This window comes from Varroa jacobsoni, unplaced genomic scaffold, assembly GCF_002532875.2.
Source record: "Varroa jacobsoni isolate VJ856 unplaced genomic scaffold, vjacob_1.0 scaffold_788, whole genome shotgun sequence".
NCBI lineage: Eukaryota > Metazoa > Arthropoda > Arachnida > Mesostigmata > Varroidae > Varroa > Varroa jacobsoni.
The window spans coordinates 51,646-76,368 of NW_019213690.1; the positions used below are offsets into that span (position 1 = coordinate 51,646).

The 24,723-nt window shown below is 41.4% G+C and overlaps 3 protein-coding genes and 1 long non-coding RNA gene across 9 annotated transcripts; 3 read left to right on the forward strand and 1 right to left on the reverse strand.

The window, feature by feature from the left end:
• The first annotated feature begins 889 nt into the window (after nucleotides 1-889).
• LOC111263738 (uncharacterized) lies at nucleotides 890-12,783 on the forward strand. 4 transcript variants are annotated; one of them, XM_022839106.2, is made up of 4 exons: nucleotides 890-2,278; nucleotides 9,221-9,399; nucleotides 10,340-10,673; nucleotides 11,225-11,316. In XM_022839106.2, the coding sequence occupies exons 1-4, from the start codon at nucleotides 2,047-2,049 to the stop codon at nucleotides 11,245-11,247; spliced, it is 768 nt and encodes a 255-aa protein (XP_022694841.1). In that variant the 5' UTR covers nucleotides 890-2,046; the 3' UTR covers nucleotides 11,248-11,316. The 4 variants fall into 4 exon arrangements, with proteins under 4 accessions (XP_022694841.1, XP_022694840.1, XP_022694843.1 ...); XM_022839105.2 differs by lacking the exon at nucleotides 11,225-11,316 and adding an exon at nucleotides 11,355-12,783 and having other exon boundaries at nucleotides 891-2,278; XM_022839108.2 differs by lacking the exons at nucleotides 890-2,278; nucleotides 11,225-11,316 and adding exons at nucleotides 8,216-8,515; nucleotides 11,355-12,783.
• On the reverse strand, nucleotides 2,535-13,086 carry LOC111263739 (uncharacterized). Of its 3 annotated transcripts, none has more exons than XR_015312443.1 (2): nucleotides 12,795-13,086; nucleotides 2,535-2,812 (listed from the first exon to the last, which is right to left on the reverse strand). It is a non-coding gene; the product is annotated as an uncharacterized LOC111263739 (long non-coding RNA). The 3 variants fall into 3 exon arrangements; XR_002682415.1 differs by lacking the exon at nucleotides 12,795-13,086 and adding an exon at nucleotides 10,353-10,431; XR_015312442.1 differs by lacking the exon at nucleotides 12,795-13,086 and adding an exon at nucleotides 3,396-5,807.
• A 101-nt stretch (nucleotides 13,087-13,187) lies between these two features.
• Nucleotides 13,188-15,078, forward strand: LOC111263737 (innexin inx2-like). Its single transcript, XM_022839104.2, has one exon. The coding sequence runs from the start codon at nucleotides 13,349-13,351 to the stop codon at nucleotides 14,471-14,473; it is 1,125 nt and encodes a 374-aa protein (XP_022694839.1). The 5' UTR covers nucleotides 13,188-13,348; the 3' UTR covers nucleotides 14,474-15,078.
• Nucleotides 15,079-21,234: 6,156 nt separating this feature from the next.
• LOC111263736 (innexin inx2-like) lies at nucleotides 21,235-23,720 on the forward strand. Its single transcript, XM_022839103.2, has one exon. The coding sequence runs from the start codon at nucleotides 21,805-21,807 to the stop codon at nucleotides 22,930-22,932; it is 1,128 nt and encodes a 375-aa protein (XP_022694838.1). The 5' UTR covers nucleotides 21,235-21,804; the 3' UTR covers nucleotides 22,933-23,720.
• Nucleotides 23,721-24,723: the final 1,003 nt, after the last annotated feature.

Consider the following 24,723-nt stretch of genomic DNA (forward strand, 5'->3'; position numbering starts at 1 on the left):
TGCGATCCGATCCAAGGTGACCCAGCTCGAATCGCCTAACTGCTGAATGAAGCGGAGAGAGCAGTGGATTTACTCGACAATTCTGCATGACAACAGTAACAACGTCAACGTGCTATAACATGTCTAGCGGTAATATTACACTCATTCTATGTTATCTTTTCAGCTTTGTTTCGCCTTGAAAGTTGTCAACTTATATTTAAGGTTCTTCTTGAATGCTGTTTATGATGATCGATGAACAGCTGATACTAAGAAGTAAATAACATCATGCGATCTAAACTAAAAAAAAAAGAGGTGGGTATTGTATTGTACAGACCTATTGACCGGGTTCACACACTTGTGTGGCTTTTAAACTATACAAGGCAGAGCAAGCATATTTTGGTATGCATTAAGTGTCTGTATTGCATCTTTGAGGCACAAAAGGAACTGAAATTACACGGGCCGTAATCAGGAGAATATGACGGTTGAAGCTATACTTGACTCTGCTTGTCAGGAGTTCAGAGTATCTGGCAGGACTACCTGTTTACTCCTTCGGAAATAACTCGTAAGAGCAAATATAGTTAATATTAATTTGAAGATCAAAGGCGCTGTCTTAAATTTCTCAGCACGTTAATACTTTTCATAGGAAACGGTATTTCATTCATTGATCCTGCATTTTTCATACGCGATCCATTTGCAGGTTGTAGAGTTTTCCACCTCGGCTTATAACGAATGCGCGGTAAAGGGACTGCCCAGAACCTCGTGCAAGCGATTTTTACACTCGTGCGATGGCCAATAATGCAGGTTCCTTGCACAATTAGTTAGGAAAAGCTTCATCGGTACTGCCGCTGGCGGAGGCTTAGTGATGAGAAAGACCTGGAACAGAAGTAGCTAAGAGAACGAATCAATTGTTTTATTTTTTTTTTATTTATTATGCTTTATTTATTTAAGACATCTGGCTACGAAGCTGCGAAGCTCGCTAGTGCTGATGATAAAAAAAAAAGAACTGGCAAATTCAGGCTTGATTGTAAAGGTGTTTCTAAGAATCATGCCGGCAACCTTTGACGGTGATTACAGAAGGCTCTTGTTGAGCGTATCATAGAACTTTGGAAAAATAGCATTCTTTAACGTTGCAATTACTTTCTAAGCAAGGCAGACAAGACTTAGACAACTTTCTAACTAGAAAGCGTGCTAGTACGCCTTCCTTTGCCAAGGCAGTGCTTGAGGTTCCAGCTAGATGGCTCAAAAACAGATGTTCAGGTATAATTTGGCTCACTTCGTCGACAAATGCTTTTCGACGCTCGCCTTCAGATTTCGTTTTAGCCTCCCCTAAATATAACATTTTAAAGATAACGAGAACAACTATAAAATAAACTCTTTTGCTATTTGGAAAGCCTGTTACCGCTACGACTAAGCAGCCGAAGTTATCCTACAAGTTGTACCGGTTTGAACTTCTCAAATCGTATCCGTCGAAGGATCGCTAAAGCTATGGCGGCGGTCACAGTTGTAATATATCTAAGTACAGTACATTCACGCTCCTTGTAAAGACGATGATCTGCGGAACTCGCCCGATCAGTCCTTTGAAGAGCCACAATGAAAAATCAGTACCGTTCAGCTTTCCGCAGGCAAAGACATATGAAAAGCAATGTTTTAAAGACAAAGATCGAGACATAATTGGGGGGCAATATGCAGACTCGCAGACAAAAACGAGTTATGCAGACCTTTTGTCATCTGATAAATTTGTAAAGTTGTCGCCCGTCGGCTTTTCTGTTGGCATTTACTGCTAAAACTCTGACTACTATCACTACTACCAAATACACGTTTGAATATATAAAAAAACAGAATAACTAACGTTGAATTTCTACGAATGTTACAGCTCAATGGAAAACCGCCACAACGTTAGTTCCAGAAATACTCGTTAGAGCGCCAAATTCGTTCCGAAAGACTTATTACAGTCGAACGATAACGCAGATGAACATGGAGTAGAAACACCTGAGATGGCTTAGGGGAGATTAAGAATCAACTGAAAAAGATTCTCTTGGCAGCTGTACGCAAAATCACAGCGGCTGAATGAACCAAACCTATTCCGTCCGACTCGTAGTGAAATTGGCAGTCGGTGTCTGTGCGCTGATTAGCGGTGCCATCGGGTCAACCTTGTGCCTACAGGATCGCGAGTATGCCAAAAGCCTTTTGCGAATGGACCACAAAGATGTGTTCGTACCAGAGTGTGAGCCTGATGGAACGTGGAAGGACCTGCAATGCAATCAAAATACTGGCTTTTGTCATTGTCGTCTTCCAGACGGTAAGCTGGTGAAGGGAAGTCTGTCGCGTAAACTCGAATATTGTAAATGCCTCGTCGAGCGGCAGCAAGTGCTTGACGAAAGGGTTCCTCGATTGTTGCGTTCCAGTGTTCCACAGTGCGAGGCAAATGGACTCTACAAGGTGGTTCAGTGTCGTGGGCGTTATTGCCATTGCTGTAATCCTGTTAATGGTGTCAAGACATCGGAGCCTGTCCCCTATCAGCGAAAAGGCTCCCTGAGGTGTTTAATACTAGAAGATTAAGCTTCAGCTTACATTGGCGGTCTATTTAAATTCAATGTCTTTATTTTGCTAAGATGAGCACAACGTATGTGCCATTACCTAACTAGCAGTAATGTGATAATAACGTGTCCAAAAGGCGCTTTCTTCAGCACATTACAACGATATCTCGCTTTCTGCTTCTCTGAGATTCGAAATAATTCCGTTGCCCGTCGATCGCGACCGTAAACAATACGATATCCCTCTCTACTCGCGCTATTGACTTGTAGGCCTGAGCACAACCAGGGAATCAGATCACCTAAACGAAAATGATTTTTGTCACTTCGCCGTATTGTTAATAATACTAATAATTGTTATTATTCTTATTATTATTACGATCATCATCACACGCATTTGTAAGATATCTTTATTCGATTTTCAAATGAGAAAATACGACGATAACGTTTATAAAAGTAACGAGACAGTAACATGAATCTTAAAAGTAACAAACGATAACATCTAGGAGCTGTGAGGAACTTGCGGTTTTAATTCCTGATTTTAGTTCTTTTACAGTTCATTTGCTCCAAGTGATCTATTACTTAGACCTTCAGAATACAAGGAGGTAATTCTTGGTATGAGATCTAACTGTACCTTGGTTAATAGTTTCAATCGTAAACTTTCCAACCAAAATTCGTACAAATACAAACAATTAGTTTTTCTTCACCAGCCTTTAACGGGTATATGCGTCTAAACACTTGCCCCGGCGTTGTTCCACAAATTAGAAACCTATTTTTCGAGAAATATAACATTTATGCTTATAGAGAAGCACGTTAGTAAAAATCTTATGGATGAGGATCTGGGCATATGAGCTTCGTTATGATAAAATCTTGTTCGAGTTTCACCTCAAGTTTGCCCAAGAAGTTACTTTGGCTTTTATGTCACCCTGTATTTCTTGTCGCTCTAGCCAACGCTAAGTCGAAATACGCTCGAAATAGGGTCTGCGAAGTTTTCCTGAAAAGGGAATCACCCAGTCAGGGGTCCACTTAACAATGCTTTCAAAATAGGTTTTCCACAGCGGAGTACCTACATTAAATGAGAATTCTGAGAGTCGAGACAACGCTAAGGGCTTCACTCATGGTTTGTGCACGGCCTTCAAAACGAAACTCACGCCTCACTAGGACAGTACTTTCATCAATAGGAAATTAGCTCTGTTCTTATGTTTATTTATCAGTTTGAGGAACAGCGATACAATGTTGCTGTAGAATTTCCTAAGCATTGGCCTGAACGCAATTATATATTTAGGTGCTGTAAAATTAAGACCTATAAGCTGTCCTTCTGACCCTATGTGAACCTAAGCTGTTATTGGTTTAATGAACATTTCTTTGTCGAAAAGTAGTCTAGCTAGCCAGCTGTGGTTGATCGATCTGCAGTATTTTATAAAATACCATCAATGGAAGAACTGCATTGTCTACGAGTCTGGCGCGACTAAGTGGACATTACCATAAGCAACAAAGATTTAATAAAAAAAGTAAGGCCTTCGTATGCTGCGAATACATTATATATACAAATAAAATATTCGATCCTATAATAACTTAATATAATACTAATAAGAATTACAATTAAGATTTTGCGTGTGGGTACAGCTTATATTGTGCTAGCAGTAGCTTTTATAGCAATTGAATTGGACAAAAAATTCACAGAATATTATTCAGTAGTTGATTCTGAGACAGACGCTCTGCAGCCGTCAGGCTTGTCCTTATCATTCACTGATGTAGAACCATATAATCACTGGCAGGGCTTCGAACTGTTTCCTCGTATAAAAGCTCAGCTATTCAAGCCAAGGGTATATATTTATTCTTTTTTTCTTACTGAATTCAACCGAGGCAGGGTTAGCCAGTTAATGTATGGAGTCCTTGTTTATAATTGATATTAATATTTTCGAAGCAGACTTTCGATATTAAGCTCGGTCTGGGGCTCGCCAAGGGCGAAAAGGATTTTCACTTGCGACGGAAGTCAACGAAAGGATTATCGCCCAAACGTACACAACGGCATCGCTGTGTAGACATTCACTAGAAGAAACACAGTCGGATGTCAACTGTTTTCGATGTGCCTTCTTCACGCCGTGAAACTACAAAATTACTATTGGTTAACATAATAGTCCTATTTATTAATGTACTATTTAAAAAAGATCTATGAACCTCAATGCTGAACTTGCGCTTAGATCTTATCCGATCAAACACGTTTGTAAAAAGGGTGTTGCGCTATTTGAGCTTATGATACGATCAGTTAGGTTCTTAATTAAAACAAATCTACGTAAGAGAAATCGACCTATTTTATAAGTAGAATTTGCTTACTAGAAATATGTCTATAGAAATTTATTTGAGTCGTATAATCTATCTCCATAAAAATGGATTCCCCCTATACGCATAGAAGCTGGTTTGAAATCCCCTTACTCTTTAACGTATGGTGTATGAAAGTTTCTCTGAAATCAACACGATATCTAAAGGGAGCTTTTTTGCAAATATTGCTCCAGTCTTTATGATTGTCTGCACGAACGTTTTTATTAATGTCAGGGAAACGAGAAACTAGAGGCACGAAAAAGAGGCTTCGGATAGTAAGTATGCCGGGTACAGATTGTCGAACAGAGTACTTCAAAGGAAAGAGTGCAGAATGACCTCTATTTTTACCCAATACCGAGATCATTGTATTCTTATCTACCGATTTTTTAGGCTGTCCACGTGATTGACGAAGCACAGCCCGAATCTACCAAATCTGCGCAGAGAATGATTCGGAACTCCTAAATTGGTTTACAAGAACTTTTTTACATATCAATCTTTATAAACTCAGAACGATTAAAGCCCACGGATGTCCGGATGGGTCACGTGGGACCTTTTTTTAACGCTCTGCTCCACACTGTGGCGCTTGCAATGCACAGGGAAAGTAAGTGGACTCCGATGGCTTCGATGTTTCCAGGTTCTGACGCAACATTACCCCATACAGAACTATCGCTTTACACCTTCACATATGGAGTTTGCTGAGCTTTAAGAAGCTCAAAATTCAATTGGTGCGTTGTCATCTTTAACCAAGTTTCAACACTGGCTGGATTTATCTATTGCCGAAGAGGAATTTGTATAACTTCCTAGTTTCGTGCTTTTTTTTATTCAGCTCTACAATGCATTGAATATTTAAGTTGACGAATGAAACCTAGAAAGTTAGGAGGTACAATTGGGTAGAATTTTCAAGCCAGAACCGTACAAGTATTTTGATGTTTCATCTACGTACAATTGTTCAATATGTGTAGCGTTGAAAGTGCTACTTACCCTCATTTCAGGTACGTACGGTGGCCTGAAAGGAACGCACGTTTTGTATTTATATACATAACAGGCCTCGAATTTCACACACAATTTTGGGAGCGGTATTCAGCTTAATCACGATGCTATTTTTTTCTTTATCGAAATTTCCACTAAACAAATATATATATTCAGGATGGAACTATAACATAAGCTAAGATTCAATTAGCCCACTCGTTTTCTTAGAGAAAGGTAATGAACCTAGATAGTTGTGCTCAAATTCAGCATCTTAGACTAGGTTTCGTGACCAAATGTTTCATGTAAAACCATCCTGTTTTAGTTGTCCTCTTAGAGAGAATCGTCTTATTTTAGATTACTTCTGCTAGCCAAGCTGCTTGTTATTATATTGCGCGTTATTTCTGTTCCATTCTCAATTAGCGCAACATGAAATCACACAGGACTTAAAATCCTTCCAGTGATGCCTGGATAAGTAATCCTCTGATGGTCGTAGGACGCCCGTGTAAGATAATTATGATCGCTCAATAAACGGCTGCACAGATTTTAAATATTTACAAAGAATGACCATTTACATATGCATACATACGTATTGATTTAAAAGTAAGTTCTGTACTACGTTTCTTGGGCAACGATGTGTAATAGAGCTAAAAATTGAAAAAAAAAATGTTATAGCTGTAATGTGTGAGTTGGATAGTTCCCAGATGGATCGTTGTTGAAGTTTTGAGTGGGTCACTTCTACTTGCCGCCTGATTTTTTTTTATATCGCTAGTCATTTAAGCAAACGTATCCAAGTATATTAGGTACAAGATTTTCTTGTTAGCCATCACAGAACAAAATAAACCTTATTTGTTGTAGTCCTACGCGTTGTCTTCTATACTCGTCTTTCTATTGAGGCAGTGCCTTCTGCGCAAAACGAATTCTACCAAAGAGTCGTATGGCCCATCATTACGGGCAACTTCAACGGAATCATGCATCTCTCGCTTGCAATGATTCGACGGCCTTCCGAAGTGTCTACTACAGTACAGACAGAACCGATATGCATTCCTACCTCTAATATTATTGTACATGATGATGTTGTCTAGCGTTGGTGTCCCAAATTTTTCCATTTGCAGATTCTTTTAGCGTTTGTCTACTGCTGTCGCTGCTGCTCCTATTGTTATTGTTACGACCCAAAAACTCGTGATCGGGGTTGGTGGCAAGCTGCTTGTCCCACCCACGGTCTCGGCGGCCATTGCCCCGCTCCCAACGGCAGCTGCTAGCCGAGTCGGAGTCAAGATGGAATAGCATAGCCAGGACCTCTGCTGCTGCGTAGACCGTACGCAAACGTCTGCGTAACGGTGACGCGGGTTCTTAAGTGCAACCGTTCGGAACGTGCTAAGCGCTGATAAGATTTCAACGGTAGTGGCATGGATGCGGCGGCACTAGTGATACCGCAGTAATACCGAGTAGACATTAAGGAAGCGTTGCTGGTTTGTAAAAAAACAAAAAGAAAATTATGACGAATCTTGCAAGCAAAGGCGATAATGCAAACAGTGCCTATATTTTTCATCCGGCTCATTTAGTCACTCATTGATACAGCACCTCTCTCACAGACAAATCGAGTGAATGATTGACTGCCGTGGAATGATTAACACTCGGCGGAGAGCTATCTGAAGTGACGTCTAGGACAGAAATCGACAATTCGACTGGTCGGCCCGGCCTTCTTTCCTGCGAGGTGTATCCTACCCGTTGGTGAGCATCTCTACGAGCCAGCACGCAGGCATTCGGATAGACAGAAGCCTAGATAGCCGGGAAGAGGTTTGTACCATGTTGTTGCCATTGTTATCCGTCTTTAATCCATCAAGCTCCTTTTGGATCTTTGGCATTTTTCGCACGCACACAGACGCAGGCCTATGCGTCTCCTTTATTCTGCCGCCTGTGCATCATCGCTGCGAGTTTGTGTTGTTCCGTTAACACATCAGCTTCCCTCAACAGGTGTTTGTCGATCGCTGGTGACTCACGAGCGCTCGACAAGAACGGCAATCAGAGCGATTTTTGCCATGAAAGAGCAAGATGTGAGAAGTTTTCCAAGACGATTTTTCGTTTAATAAGAAACCGACGCTAGCGGACACATCATAGTACGCGGCAGCGTGAACAACTGCGTTTCTCGGCCGCATGCGCAGACATGCATCTTCAACAAAAAATCTACACCGAACATTTAGAATCAGACATTGATTGATTGAACTCGACGCCAGCTGCTTCAACCACGTATCTGACAATACTTGAAACACTTTTTATTTCATGACACGCTTTCCGATTAGCCAGTTATCCGGTTTTCTAAAAATCTCTAGCAGCTGCCATGCATATCACGTTCGTGACAAATCGTGCTTCGCTACTGAGCAGTACGGAGCGACTGAGCATGAGGCCGGAGCCGTCTGCATGCAAGGACCGTCGATGCAAGCGGCCAAGATATGGGGGACCGGTGGCCACAATGCCGGCAGCAGCGCTATGCGCTATCTATGGGCGAACTCTTACAATCGTCCGTGCGGGCCCGAGCACCCAACGCGTTGAGTGATATTGTAAAAAGTGAATCCCATTGCGTAGACGCAGTGAAGCGTATTGCAATGTCCGATACGTCCGTGAGAGGATCGTAACGGGTGCGGCATTTATCTGAACAAGATAAATGAACAGGTGTTTGTGCAAGTGGCTCCGCGGTGTGGAATTCTATGTGAAACGTGAGTTGTATAGTGTGAATTCAAGTACGTAATATTAGAGACAAACCTGAAGCGTCTTTCAAGTGCGGAATCCACGGGAAAACGATATAGACACAGGCATGGCTGTGGCAGTTGACAACATATTAGTGCTGATAGCATTACTATGCCCGGTTGGGGCAGATATGTGGAAAGATAAAGGTAATATACTCACAATCCAGTTTTTCCCGGTAGAATTATTTCCAGCAGCAGTTAGCTAATCTGTTCGAGATTATTAATAGAGTGCAAAGCGAGGCTAAGCGAATGGATATGGCTCACACATAGAAACGTGTTTGAGGAAAGCATTATTGTGTCCACAGTAGCTCGTAATCAGAAGCGATCTTCACTTGAAGACTTTCGTCAAGAGGAATTATGGTTGTGTGGTTCTGATTATAAATTTAACCTGTCTAAGTCTTGAATGCGTTTCAACTGGATGTGATTAGGGACTGTTTTATCATACAAAGAATATAAACTAGATAGTCACTGGTGCGGCGTGCTGATTACTAGAAACGATATATCAGAAATTAATTTAAGTATCTGAAAGGCCTGTTGGTCTACGTTCCATTGGCCAGCTTTCGCCGTACTAGCCGTAAGATAAATATTTACTGATAGCATCGCTATTGTCTGTTGCCAGTATATAGAAGCAATCAAGTCAACTTTGGCCATATTCGATTTTTTGCTCGCTTACAGTACATCTATCGTGCGATTCAACGGGAATGCGAGTGGAGCTTTCGGGGGGCCCGGGAGGTGTTCCATTCAAAGGTCTCATGTGGATTGAAGGTAGTGAAGATCCCGCGTGTGCCGTTCGAGGTACAGGAAAAGGACCTACTATTATGTATATCCCTTATGAGGCGTGCAACACACACAAGGTGAACACGCATGTGATAAAACAAGAAATACCTGAACATTTTTTTTAAGGTTCCTACTGCTCATTTTAAAACAACATGCTAGATAGGTGCTTTTTTTATTATATTGACTTTCAGCATTGCCGTTGGGGTAGACAAGTTGCGAGACGAAAACGGCAGATCTATGGATCAATGTCTAACTGAAACGTCGGGATTTCTAAAAGTTATTTAAGTTGTTAATATCGGCTCATGTTTCGGTGAATATTGTTACCTTTTCTCTCACGCTCTGGCAAGGTTTTATAGTTGGCTATTAGACCTAAGAGATTATAGATCTTATAGCGCGGTTACGTTTAACTTTTGTAGACATTACTATTACTATTACGCTAGGCGCGTTAGACATCTACGTATATACATAGGCGTCTAAAAATCGGCCTTCACCGCGCCTGATGCAATATTGCCTATTGTGATAGCTATTAATGTTAAATGGTGTCACCTCTTGCAAGAACGTGTCCTCTTTTTGAACCCAACGTATATCTACAGGGTTAGTGATACAAGTATCCTACGATTCATCGTGATGATGAAGTCTTTTTCGGTATGATTGACATCTATTGCACCCGATGTTCCATGTCTGAAACCAACCTTAGCTATAAAATTAAGTGGTGCTAATTTACGATGACGTGAAACATAAAGAGATTACCAAACTCATCAATAGGTGACCATAGTGCATATGCGTCCGCTCCGGGCTGGTAGTAGAAAACTAATACTCGGTAAAATGGAAGCAAAGAGCTTGTCAAGAGCGTATACGCTCGTTTAATCTAATAACAACCGCGTGTATGCGCTCAGTATATATATATATACTCAGAATATACGCCCAGCTATCAAAGATATAATGCACAACGAATACGTAACTGACATCTGGTTGCGATCATTACAATGACAAACCAACTTGTAATGTTTTCCTTAGGCAAGTAACTCACTTTATGTGAACCGAGTCAGCTTGAAGGAGCGCGCCGGCCTAGTAAGTTCGCGAGACTCCGTAATTGAAGTGGTATGCCGTCTCAAATCTGGCCATGTTCGGGTGAACTCGGAAAAGACAATTTTTTCGATAATTACCGATGGTGTCATGGATATCTCAAGGCGAGTCTCCACACCCGATATAGTCCAACCGCATCCGCAGGATCTGGTTGCGTCTGATCATGCAGTCAATCGTAAAGCTGAGTCAGCCCAGCCCAATGTCAAGTTGCTAAGAGACAATATCTCCGGGAAACATCGTCTGATGGTAAATCTTCAACTTCCAAGTAAGTTGAATCGTCGTTAGAAAAAAGAGTCGTTCCTTACCCTAAATTGCTACAAAAACAAATGAGGAAACTAGGTAGTGCTCATAAAGTAGGCTTCGCCAAACTATTCTATTTGCATCTGACAAAATCAAATGTTATATAGATAGCTGTCAAGCCAAATTTTGATGGGGATACAGTTTTTCGTCAGACCGGATGTTTTAATGGTACTAAATGTTTAATGGTCTTTAAATGATACTAGCAGACATAGACATGATGGATTACATATGAAAGTATGTATGCAAAAAAAGTGTCCTCTGTAGATGTAAACAGCCAATCTGGTAGTACCTAACCCACATATCAGTTTTGTCTTTAGCGAGCAATAAGCCAGTTTGCCCAGTCTATGTAAAGAACTTAACTGGCGGTTTTTTTTAAATATCCGTTCTGCTGATACAGACTCAAGCACAGGGGGTGATCTAAAAGTCAACGGAAAATATTTATCAACAGATTATTATTTACAAACCGTGTGCATCGAGATAAAACATAGCGTATATTACATTCCTTCCCCAACAAAGTAACAACAGGAAACCGAATATAGCAAGGAGACAGCAACCGAAAATTGGGAGACCAAAATTATATAAACTTACGTACAATAATACGATGACAACATATCGTTCGACCGCATCTTTTCGTTCACATTGGCAGAGACAACAAGCGTCAATTTGACGTCAGTTCTGAGCTGCACTCTCCTTCAGGACAATGTCGTCATATCTACACTGGAAAAAAGGTACCCGAAGCGTGCGTTCCATCGACTAAGACCCTCGTCTAACAACGTTTCTAACAAATAAGCTCGACTAATATACGCTAAGTCATATCACCAATGTCAAAAATATAAAGTGACACAATATTATGAAGCTGGCGAACACTGAGAAATGCCTAACGTTTTAATTTCTTTTCTAATGCTTACTATTAATATTGTAATAATGATAGTTTTATCAGTTTTAATAAAGACTTTACTCTGCGCGTATTTGCTGCGAAGGGCGTAAGGCCCTATTCGTTTTTCCTTAACAGGACTGAACTCAAACATGCACTGTTTAAGTGATCGTATATTACTGCTTCATAGACTCGTGCTAGTTTGTCACAAGTCGCTGCCAGGTCAACTGGATCAAGAAGAATTATTGAAGATGTTGACAAAATGAATTGTTTTGGCGTTCGGTCACAGGTTGGATATCTGGTACTGCATCGTTCTTATGCTTTTGTTACTGTTAGGGAACAACATTAAGCAATGGCTTTGGTTCCGTGTTTGTAAGCGTGATTAGTTTTTTTTTTTTTTTTTTTTTTTTTTCGTATTGCCTGTACAATTTTTGAAGCGTGCCAGTAGCAAGGTTTTTCCCCTTAGAAATCTCAGTTTGACTGATCGAGCACATTATCACAGGTCTCTCATGCAACTCGTTATATTTACTATGTTAGTTATTTTAGTACGTTCATTTACTACATCTAATACTTGCGACACAACTGTAGTGAGCTAAACATCTTTGGAGTGCTTATTATGCCTTCAGTAGAAGTTGAGAACTTCAAGAACGTCCAAGAAAAAAAAAACAAAGAACACTGCTAGCAAACAATCAGTTGCATGACACAGATAATGCCGTGTTGAGAACTGTGGCACTTTTTCAAGCTGTTGACATACCTCAGTAGCGCAGGCGAACAGCTTTCACGGCCGTGTTAAATGTACCATTATAGAAAGTATATGGAATGACTACTGCATTTACAAAGCTACACTTGTTTGGCTAACTAGCATTTTAACAAGAAAAAATCAGTTAAGGTTAGATAAATAAATATCTTGACGATCGCGTATTATACGTTAACATTCTGACGCTGAACAAAAAACTCGCCTAAAAAAATAATGCTCATACCTCTCATATTGCATTGCCACCGAACTGCATGTAAGTTTATCTTAAGACTTCACATTAAAATGAATACATTTCCTCTTCACCTACGATGTAGGCAAAAGCTTGAAGATTTTTTATAATCATTTAGGTTTTCGATAACAGCAAGATACGTCACATATTACGTTAGCTAAATCCAACAATCATGATACTTTGATAATGAGCGAACTAATTTTAAAAATGTAGATACATTACATACAGCGAAACAGCTTCAATAGTTTCAATCTCCGGATACACACAGTCGGTATCACTGACTTTTTTTCAAATAGATGCACCGGCTCACGTATTTCATATAAAAACTGTTCGTGCATAAATAAAACCTTCTGACACAATAAGTCACAGTTTCACTGGCCCCACCCCTGGTCGTTGTTATCGATAAAACAGGCTCTTGTCATTGTTGTCCTATTTTCTATGACGCGCTAGCTAGATTGCTTTCAGGATACTCTTGAAGCAATACTCCCTACAGAACTTGTACTGGCACGGTGTTTGACATTTTCTTACCCACAGACGCTGCTTGCACTCCCACCACCAGACGGCACTAGTATCGACAGTTTGTGCCTTAGAGTGGCCGTGCCTATTGACTGATAATCGCTATGGATTTACTACCTACTTGAGGATCTCGACGTCCTCTCGGCCAGACTGGTGCGAGTACGGCAACTCACCTAGTGTGTACGGCATCGTGGCGACTTGAAAAGCGTTTTCCTCTTTTATTGTGACAAGAATCGCCAGGTTCTGTTAAGTGACAGCCTCATCATGGATAAATTGCTCTGGACCGATGCAGTCAAGAATCTGCTATCTTATTCAAAGGTTCAGACAGATCATGGAGTTTTCCGTCTGCACTATAAGCTCACAGCAACGCTATTGCTCATCTGTAGTATTCTCGTTACTGCGACGCAGTTTTTTGGTGAACCCATCTTCTGTGTGTCTAACGACATTATTCAGTCGAAGATCATGAATAACTACTGTTGGGTTGAAGGAACAATTACGTTGCCACGATCACTCAATGGAACTCTCGGCGATGACGTCGCTGCGCCTGGAGTTGACCAACGCAAGATTTCGGAGGATGAACCAGTACTGGAGCATTCGTATTACCAATGGGTCAGCGTTTTTCTGCTATTTCAATCGGCCGCGTTCTATTTTCCCCGCTGGTTGTGGCGATGCTGGGAACAGGGCCGAATGAAGGCCCTCGTGAAAGAGCTTACCGAGCACGACAATTTGAAGATTCCCATTCTGTCCGAAGAGGAATGGGGCAAGAAGACTCGGTCTATCAACAAATATTTTATGGGCCATCGCTTTGAAAATGAAAAATATGCCTACCGTTTCTTTATTTGCGAAATGGCCGCTCTTGCCAACGTTATACTCCAGATCTATTTGTTGGATCGATTTCTAGGATACCAATTTTGGACTTATGGACCAAGTGCCGTTGTCTATTTAACCCACGACCCAGAGCACAGGGTCGACCCAATGGCTCGTGTCTTCCCTAAAATGTCGAAATGCCGCGTGAGGCGCTTCGGGACCTCTGGCGAAGTACAGATCCATGACGCAATCTGCCTACTTTCCTTGAACATCGTCAATGAGAAGATATTCGTTGCCTTATGGTTCTGGTTCATGGCAGTCTTAGTTATCAGCATCATTAATGCATTTTACCGAATCATTATGCTCACTTCGAAAAAATACCGCTACGTTCAGATCAAGACGCTCGCTAGCATGATCAACAAAACTGAACTGGATAGCGTCAGACGTAACGGCAGCTGTGGCGATTGGTTCATGCTTTCGCTGCTCCAAGAAAACATAAAGGCCCACCAATTTAAACACGTCGTCACCACACTTTCGAGGGAACTAGAAAAAGAGCCAAAAAAGAAAGCCGGACAGCTATGAAGCACGGCGTGTGGAGCTACTGGCTAGATCTGGATAGCGTTTAGAGTGATCTAGCTATTGTCAAACTAATCTATCGATCTTATTAGCCTGTCTGCATGCATTTCGAAATTAAGCCTTACTATTGCTAGCCGCATGGTGTCAATAAGCCTCGACTGCTCATACTGTAATCCTTGGACGGAGTTCACCGCAGAACTTAGCTGATAAGAATACGTTTCGCGTGTTAGGCAAACAAATTGACCCATAATCGTTTTGTAACCAGGTGGCAGAGTTGCAGATACTCTACTGCATATGAATGGGCTAATTTCTTCGCCGCTCGTGCCCGCTAATTCCATTTGCGACTTGTTAACAGAAAACAGGTATCGGCCACCTATAGTCCAGCTCTTGTAAACCTGCATCAACTTCATAACAGTGCTATATAACTGTAAATCATAGCAAAATGAGGATGAGAGGATGATTATCCCCTGAAGAACAGGTCCATTGTATTAGCTAGAAGTATAATTATCTATCAAGCTAGGGCTGTTCACCAAACTCTGTGACAATATTTATATAGAATGTAAAGTTCTGAGTGTTTCAAATAAAGCACAATCCTGTTGCTATGAGATGTACTGCAACGTTCTCTTTTAAGAAAACAATCAAATATTTTTTTTTTTTATCAATAATAGCGAGTATTCTAAGAGGACTAATTAAATATATGCGCTTCAATTAGACATTGCTTCACACAGGGTAGGTTACTATGACGCTTAGTATGTATGGCACCAGAGGCTTACACAGAGTATGTCTGTAACTACGAAATTAGCCATAAATCACTCATTTTTGTTAAGTTTTCAATATGTGATTTATAACGTTTTCAAAGACAAAAGTGATAATAGCTACTTCGAATGTAGGTTTTCTTCTAACTGTTTAAATGTAGTTATTCTTATTAAATTATTATATATATTATATATATATAATTTAATAAGAATAACTACATTTAAACGTTTTTTTTTTGACAAAGTAAATCTCAATTTGTAATCACAGAAGGATCTGAAATCCTTTCAGCTTAAAAACTACTAATCGAAAAATGGCCTAGTGATCTCCTGTGTGATCAGTGTGCAATGTTGTTCAATATATGCCAGGCTCTGAAGCAGCACCTCGAAGATCTACGACCTACGAAGCAATCTATTAGTAGACTCTATACCGATGCGCTCAAGAAGTGAACTCAGAAAAATCTAAGAACAATCATATTTGAAACGCGGCTTTATCGATCATGACATTCGGTCACTTTACGTTTAGGTTTATCGAGGCAGTGAACCACGTTCAAGTCACCTTGCATTGTATCCTGTATTCTACTAACTGATAATTGATGCAGTCCTCTAAGGGCTTTTTCCTCACTGACGGATAACCGTCGACTTCACGGTAAAATATTAGGTTAGCGTTCGTTTTGGAAAAGTTTGACCTACAAAAATGTATAAGAGCCTTGTAACTTTCTAGAGAAATTCGGGAGTGGTTTTCCCTTTTTTTCTTTGTCTTCATCTAAACAATCATCATTGAGAGATAAACTCGAAGCACGTGTTGCGCGTAAAATATTTCTGATAGAGTATACTGCCTTCAACCATTTCGTGTACGATAGGAGAAACATACGTCCCATAACGAGCCCAGATAAATATATTAAGATTATTTAAATGACTGGATTAATCTGCTCATAGAAAGGACCTATAATGTTATGGTTATGTATCTACATATCTACCATTATCCAATTGAAGCGTTTAATATTGCATCGCATGCACGCATCGGTAATGCGCAAGCGCTGGACGTTATCCATCTTATCGATTTACCGTGGTGTGTGCGTATGTACAAGATCGGGTAATTATCTCTTGGGGTAAATTTGAAAATTGATTATTGAAGCTTGATAAATGTACACACTATATTATGCATGTCAAGTTTAAGTTAGGAAGGCTCTCTCTGCGGATTCGCGCAATCCTATAGGTAATTAGTGTCATGCCTGAGTACTGATGGCAACAAACTAAGATTCGACTTCATCGGCAGGCGAAGAGCTTGCAGGTCAGTGTAATAGCTCGGAAAGTAGAAGAAACCTATTACCAACGTCCGTTCCATATATCGAATGTTCATAATTTTGACGTTGTTAGGTGACGTTCTTCTAATCACATCCGTAAGTCTGATCATCGCCGGGTAGTGAAAGCCGAAATACCGTCGTTTCGAAGTAGCAAGTCCTGATTGATCGGATTTAACATTGGTTCCATACTAACGTTACGAATGCTGTAAAGATACCACCTTTCTTCGAAGAGTTCTTCATCTTTGGCTTACTGTCTTCGGTTTAGATTAGTAGATTGGGCAAAATTAGCTGGGCAAATACACTTCTCTACCAACAACAAGAGCTCATTCAAAGCCAAGATTAATAAATAATTTCCCCGCCAAAGCTAATGCACACTGTAGTGACATTTCCCCTAGGTGCGATATAGGCTGTCAACGAATTTTCGATCACTCGTGCTTCCATTAATTAACTAAACGAGAAAATATCTCAATACGAAACTTAACAGAAATCGGGTGCCTGCATATCTCCTAACCAGCGATACGCTGTCCAAGGTTTTTTGCGAATATCGTACAATATTTCAATTTGGAAAATTGCGGCAAAATATATAGAGACGCATTTGTTCCATACAACACTTTAGCGAACTCACAAATAACGTAAGTGGTCAAGCGGTTCGAATGATACCCTTAACGGGATATGATTACCTAGTTAGGTTTTTGCAGCTTTTAGGTTCAGATTTTCATATATCGGTGTGCCTTCGCCATCTCTTCACGGTGGCGGTGGTTCGCTGTTTCATATTTCTATTTTTAGATCAGTTTGCTTTTGTGCAAAATGTGATTAAGAAAATGCCGTGTCTAATACTGCTAGCAATAGGGCTCTAGGATGTATAGAGCACTGCCATGTAGATCTCGCAGTGCGGTACAATTTTGACAACAACTAGTAATGCGCTCAACTATGATATATGCGGGCCATTGAGGCCCTCCGCTTGCAGCCTACGTTTTTTTCACGCCTGTGAAAAATCTGTTAATATTACTCGTGTTTGCAAAAATTCTAGATTCATTCTACGGAAACATCTGTTCTACCGACAATAGCACTATGTGTTGCGTACTAGTGAAATTAAGGCGAATTAGAATTCTGTCGAGGTAAAAAATCGCTGGGAGCCAGTTTTGACGCACTTTTTTTTTTTTTTTTCAAAGCTCTCTCTATAATTTTTTAGTGAAAGTAACATATTGTTACGTTGTAGTATAATGTGAGTGTTGTACGCGATGTTTGAAATATATGATTAGATAAAAAAAAATTTACACTAAAAATCTATAGAGATATTTTTCGAAAAAAGTAATATGCATTTCTTGAGGACCTCTCTTCTCAGAATTCTTTGAAGTCTTATCCCAGAACTTTTCGATATTTACACGCCCGTATACGTATACCTTTGTATATTCGTTACTTTTGTAGTTTGCCTGTTCACAGAACGCAAAACGTACACGAAATATTTCTGTTGACAGTTCCAAACTTTTTTTTTTCAGCACACCCTGTACTATTTACTTGAGGTCAGGTTTTTCTTTCAATAGTAACTTATAATGGAGTAACGTGACCATGAATGAGCAAAAATCTGATGTGTGCGAACGTTTGTAAAAATCAAGGCTTTCATTCACCTGCAGCTGTATAACCTATACATAGTAGGCTTTCGATGCAACATATCAATTGTGATAGAATAAAAATAAAAGTATACTGACGGATGTTTGCTAACATCTGAACTGCTAAACATCTCGGTTCATACCTGTTAATGCAGTGCGCATTATATTCAGGTATGATCAGGCTCTGTTTAGGTGGTACGATTGTGCCTAGATATCCTATAAGCCACACAATAAGACCTATAAGTTAATACTATTAGGTTAACGAGCTGACTGCATCCTGGTACAGTATTTTGACGTTCGGCTACTTGAGTAAGTTATTGACTGTGGTAGTTCTTCAGGGCATGGATACATACAACTATAAGATCTGCCAGTACCGTAATGTAAATTATAGCGTAATTTCCTCGACTGAATCACTTACCCAGACATAGGGACCGGACTCGATCAGTACCGAGGGAACGCGCCAAGTGGGTATCCGTGAAATGGAGGAGAAATTTTGCAGCAGTTTACTGTGTAGGTATCATACATGTAATTTCACACTCTTGCCGTTAGTCTTGGCCATGTGCAGGTAGCCAACAAAAGTCTTGTTGAGGGATATAGCGAAACGATGTTAGCAGCGTTCTATCACTGCCATTACGTCTGGTGATTGTCAAACCCACTGAAGTGACTTCAGTTACCAAAACAGCGCGAACAATTACCATCAGCTTTTAGAAGACACACTACCTTGGCTTAGCTGGTTGAGCGCCTCCCCTGCCGTTCTAGTGATGACCTACCAGGGGGCCGGTTTAACAGGCTATCCACGTTTAGCGGATGTAATTGTCATTGCAGCTGTCTCCATCGGCTGAGAAGATGATTCGACTCATATTATGCCAGCGCCAGCCAGTAAATTTCACTGCCGCTCGTCCCTTGCGTGTAGCATCAACAATTGTTGGATACGCAAGATCACAGTGTGTACTGTTATACGTTTGTTTGCATATGCCGTTATCTTATGCAGTTTACTTGGCGAGCTTATGGCGATTGAGCTGATGCTGGGCCCGTTAGCGTTCGTTCGTCAGTGCCGGTGATAACTACTTCACGGAGTCAACAACACGCTTGCGGAGATTTTGCCGAATGGCAGTAGCTTCAGTAGCAAATATAGAAAAGATAGCGATAACTTTGCATAGTCATTGTGATAGCTGTTGTGCGGAATAATCATCTAAATAATGTCGACATACGTATATTGGCATGTGTAAAGTCAGCTATGGCGCCAAGTTTCTAAACTTGTCATCTGTGCTGTTTCTACACCAGTGGAGTGCTGGCCATCTGTCGTTTACCGGCCCCGGCCCGCTTTAGCTTACGGCCCACGCGTCATCATCAGCCTCAACATGACACAGCTAAGCCAAGCGATTTCAACAGAGCAGAAACTGGCTGGTCGCCATCTGATCCGTATTGTGAGACACGCTAAGAACCGCCGTAGATATCCATATGATGCTATATGAGCCGTGGACGGTGTAAAGATTACTTCACGGCAATCCCGTTTTGCGTACAAGCCGTGAAGTCCTCAGGCTATCAAAACATGTCGCAAAATCGAGGCTAAGCCAAAGCTCGATCATTGGCGTGAAGTTGCTGCTTTTATAAAACGCCCTGAACATGCATGCATACGTCGCCTGATGTCAACGAATCGTTGAATATGAGCGGCATGGCCAGTGCGAGAAGCAGTCTTCGGACGAATCGCTTAAATCATGGGTAAAAACATGAAATTCAGTTGGAGAGGACTACACCTTAGAGGCGGGCGCGAAGAATCATCATCTTCACCATGCAAATGATTCAGTTTACCATATTTAGTAATTTCGTGCTAGATTTTATAGAAGGCGGATAGAATATGGAACGTCACTTATCATCAGATTGATGATCACGGAAAAAGAAGATGCGTACAAGAGGCGGAGTGCAAAGTGGCAACGGAACTCTAAATACAAAGGAATGAAACATCCAAAAAACGTCCATCATACACTAGAATGTGGAAGGGAAAACACGAACTAGTTGTTGACTGTACGGCTTCCCACTGCCCTTTTACCATTGGTGACTTTCGTGGCTAGGTGAATAATTTCGATGCTCTATTTCGAAGTCTACTTTATAAATTTTGCTGTTCAGGCAACGTAGGGCGAAAGAACGCCTTTTCTGCGGTGGCTCCACAGCTGCCGAGTTCTGCCAAATGACACTTAACAGATGCTACGTATTCGGTGACTCCGTATACAAATAAACAAAACAGATGATACCTGCCTTAGATTGACTTTGATGTTGACGTGTGGTGAGGTTGCTTCTTTTGGCCATACTCATTTCGCTCTCGTTTATTCTCTACCAAGTTAACCGGTACATTCATGCAGAACCTGAATAATAGCAGCAGTAATACTACGCACTAATAATGGTAAGAGATTGTAGCAACCCGTTTTTAATGCACATTTATATCTCAGCGAATGAACTCTACCCTATGCAGCGGCTAGACACGCTAGGTCTTCAGAATCCGTACACATCTATTCGAAGTGAATGTTACGTTCAAAGCACATTCTCGCTTCTTAGAAGGTTACACCGCTCTTCCCCGTTTGACCCGCCACCCCCCCCCCTCCTCCCCTGGTCCTCGCTGTCGTCCTTCGCTTGCAACAAAAGGCGTTTGATACGTAGTAATCACCCGTTCCGTGTGATGGTTTATTCAAACAGGGAAGCCCAAGCCGATCAGTTGCCATCGGCCAAGCAAACAAACTACTAATTAACCAAGACAGTTAATGTTTGCAAAAATTCCACGATACATCGTTGTCGTTCGCGCAGTCTACCTACATCTATTCGGGTACGCGTCGATACGTGTACTTGGTCCCTCTCCAGTAATTCTCTTGTTCCCCTTAGTGCTGTCGCTGCACGGTCGCGGTTCGGCAATCGGAAGCAGAACGTAGCGTCGACGTCAGCGGTAGCGGCGGCAGCAACGGCGGCGCTAGTAGGTCTGCTTTCGTTAGTTCGTTCGGTTTTTTAACAAAGTATAAGTTCTCTACCGTCGGGTGGCGCCACGGTCGCCGGCGGCGAAGTTAGCCGCCGACGCGATGATTTGAACACGTCCCTCTCCACGGCCCTCGTTCAACATGGCCGTGTCGGGCCCGCTCAGATCTGGCGGTAGTGAACGGCCCTGAAAGACGGTGCTGCTGATTCTGTCGAACGAATAAACAACGCTCGATAAGCGCTCAAGGGGAGACCGATGAGTCGTGCACGAACCAACAACGGAAATAAGCCACCAACCAGTCAACCGACTGATCATATGTGACATCGCGGCGTTGCCGGGTGCCTGAACATTGCCAAAGTTGCAGGTAGCCCATATGGAACATGTTGGAGTAAGAGAGGTAGCTCTCGGACGTAGAAAATAAACGACAGAAGAGCAAAGCACACTCGTGATTGGTCTCGTTGTATGGGAATTTGTACAGTGTTTGTGAGTCAGTAGAGTGTTTCAAAAAACAGTTTGTCGAAAACAGGAGACGATAGTGGGAGAAATCGCACGTGTCCCCCTTGCTGCACTGTCCATTGTTTGTTAGAAAGAAAAAAAAAATACCCCTCTCTCATTGGTCACCAGACTGTGCGACGGAGGGGCTGTGGCTGCAGTAATTTAAAACTAAAGCGTAAGAAGCGCATAGCCGCCCCCTAATTAGCTAGCCATGTTTTACATGTTGGCCGGCCCTTTGGGCCGTGCGGTGAAAATCCATCGCATTGTTATTGACAACCAGATCTTCCGTCTTCATTATAATGCGACCACGTTACTGCTAGTGTTTTTCAGTATACTAGTCACCTCAACACAATACTTTGGTGACCCAATCAACTGTGTACAACACGACTCGATTCCTAACAATGTACTCAAGACCTTCTGCTGGCTACACGGCACGTTCAATCTTCCTGAAGCGTATAACAAATCAATTGGACCTAAAGGAGTACCATACAGCGGAATCGATAAATTTACACCAGGACAACCTAGAAAATATTTCTTGTACTACCAGTGGGTCTGCTTCGTACTGTTCCTTCAGGCAGTAACCTTCTATGCGCCTCACTGGATCTGGAAGCTCTACGAAGGTGGACTGGTCCGGCGTCTTACCCAAGATCTTGACTGTCCTGTCAAAGACCGCGCGGAAGTTTGTAGTAAAGCAGGCGTTGTAGCAAAATACATTAGCACACATTTGGGATTGCATGCATGCTATTTCTACGCTTACGTATTCTGCGAGTTTCTCAATTTCGTTAACGTCGTCGCACAGATTCTCATCACGGACAACTTCCTCGGCAATATGTTTACTACGTTTGGCACCGATGTCCTGAAGTACGACGAAATGAACCCCGAAATTCGAAATGATCCGATGTCTCGTGTGTTCCCTCGACTGACGAAGTGCGCGTTCCATATGTTCGGTACTTCGGGTGACGTGCAAAAATATGATGCGCTCTGCATTCTTGCGCAGAACATCATTAACGAGAAGATCTATATCTTCCTCTGGTTTTGGTGGGTGTTGTTAGCCCTCGGAAGCGGCGTCGCCGTTGGGTACCGACTCGGCACGATAATGATGCCCCGACTGCGTCACACGCTTTTAAAAAATCGTGCTAGGATCACCGACCGCCGAACCATCGATACTGTAATGCGTCGTCTATGCGCCACCGACTGGTTCCTCGTCTATATGCTATCGAAGAATATGCATCCAGTTCACTATCGTATCTTCTTGCAAGAACTTTCCAAGGAGTTCTCCACGACCGACGGTTCGCGCTTGCTCAACAAAGAAAATGATTCAAATACTAGCACCGTTTAAACAGCCGCCACCCGTAAACTGAAATGACACTAATTGAGCGCGAGAATGATCGAGAACGGTTTGCGGCAATTATAAAGTATACCCTGTATCAAATAAAAAACAAAAAGAAAAAAAAAACATTGCATAGAGACCGAGTAAGAAAGACCGAAAGAGCAAATTAGTACAAATACACACGATTGCAGGGGATCATCGGAGTCAATAGCAGAATTGCTACAGCAGAACCAATGGAATATGTGGTATATTGAATGGAGTGAAAGATGTCTGCTGGTGAATAAGAATAGATGGACAAGAGGTGCATACTGAATAGCTCTTAGTTGGTTACCGAACGATCAACCCTTCTCACTTTGGAGATGAATGACGCCGTTTGAATTTTCGGTTGACAGGACGAAAGCAAGAGACGTTTATTTCGGTCCAAACGAAGATTCGAAAGGGCCGCTTGTGTGAATGTGTACAAAATGCCTGTGGTTTTAATATTACATTGTGGAAATGCTCGAGATTGACTATATTCCACCATAAAAGTAATGCAATACACAGAATCGCTAGTAATACTATCGCAAAAACTTACTATCGAACTTTCAACAAGAAAGAACGAAGTTTAGTGGTAATGCGTACGGCCCACATTTCCCAAGTGCGGGCAGGGGGCCATCTCAACCCGACAGTCTTTCAAAATGCGTCTTAAGGCACACTGAATCTCACCTATACTACCTACTGTCTATATATAGGACCAAAATAAACTTTGTGAATGTATGGGAAAATAAATAATGACGTATTTTAGTAAGAAAAGTCTATACGATTGTACTTACTTGCATGTTATTTAAGAATTGCACCTGAAAGAATATACCATTTGCAACCTATATAGACTTCAAGTGATGGGATGCACTCGCTGTGAGTTTCATCAGATTATTTTTCAATTGGGCTTGACTCCCGGGTATAGTAAACTTGGCAATTTAGCGAAGCATGGACCTCCGTCATATGTTCACTAAAGGGACTATGATGATAAAAAAAAATTACCGTATCTGCAGATACGGCAAACAAAAATCAAGACCTAAGTTAAGGTAACCAAGCGAACTTACAACAACTTGTCAGTGAAGATGATTTGAACTGGCGCATAATTAGATTCCGTTGTTGCAACATGGACACACAAATTGAGATTGTTTTCTAATTCCCTGATTTTATGCAGGTTACGTCTACGGGCTATTTCATACTGCAGCAGTCCTTTAAACCGTGCTGTAATCATAATATTTCAATAACGAGAACAGAATGCGGTGGCACGAAAAAAAGGTAACGAAAACGTCCGTTTGTAATGTGTTGGGCGGTATAACTTTTGTTTGTATTGTTTCTAACGAAAAACTAAACTGAAGATCCCTGCCTACATTGGCAAGTACATGTTAGGTAGGTCCAATAGGTCCAAGAGTGTACAAGGCCGCGGAGAAGTCAAGTAAATTTACTTTCAGTAAATGCATTTCGAAACGGCACACACTCGAAAGGTTGGCATTAAAGATATTGTCTAAACATTCTATCTAGCATGCTCTTAGTTTGTGCTGTTATCAAGAACCTACCCGCGTTAAATCTAGTGAGACGCAACGTTTGTTCACAATAGGACATAATCTGTGATGCTAAATTGTTTTAGAAGGTATATCTAGTGGCAAGATGAAGAAGGTCTCCGGACATTCAAAAAACAAAAAGGTAACATCTGCTTAGACTAATAGTTCAATGACTTCACTAACGCACTTTATTTAAAAAAAAAAACAAAGCATTTTACGCAATGACTTGTCATAGCACACTTGTACA

What these genes read in the sequence shown, in the direction of transcription:
- LOC111263736 (XM_022839103.2), top strand. Translation starts at nt 21,805, where the DNA reads ATGTTTTACATGTTGGCCGGCCCTTTGGGCCGTGCGGTGAAAATCCAT.
- LOC111263737 (XM_022839104.2), top strand. Translation starts at nt 13,349, where the DNA reads ATGGATAAATTGCTCTGGACCGATGCAGTCAAGAATCTGCTATCTTAT.
- LOC111263738 (XM_022839105.2), top strand. Translation starts at nt 2,047, where the DNA reads ATGAACCAAACCTATTCCGTCCGACTCGTAGTGAAATTGGCAGTCGGT. An exon ending in TCATTGTCGTCTTCCAGACG is followed by an intron (nt 2,279 to 9,220) that starts GTAAGCTGGTGA and finishes GCTCGCTTACAG; the next exon opens with TACATCTATCGTGCGATTCA. An exon ending in GGTAAATCTTCAACTTCCAA is followed by an intron (nt 10,674 to 11,354) that starts GTAAGTTGAATC and finishes TCACATTGGCAG; the next exon opens with AGACAACAAGCGTCAATTTG.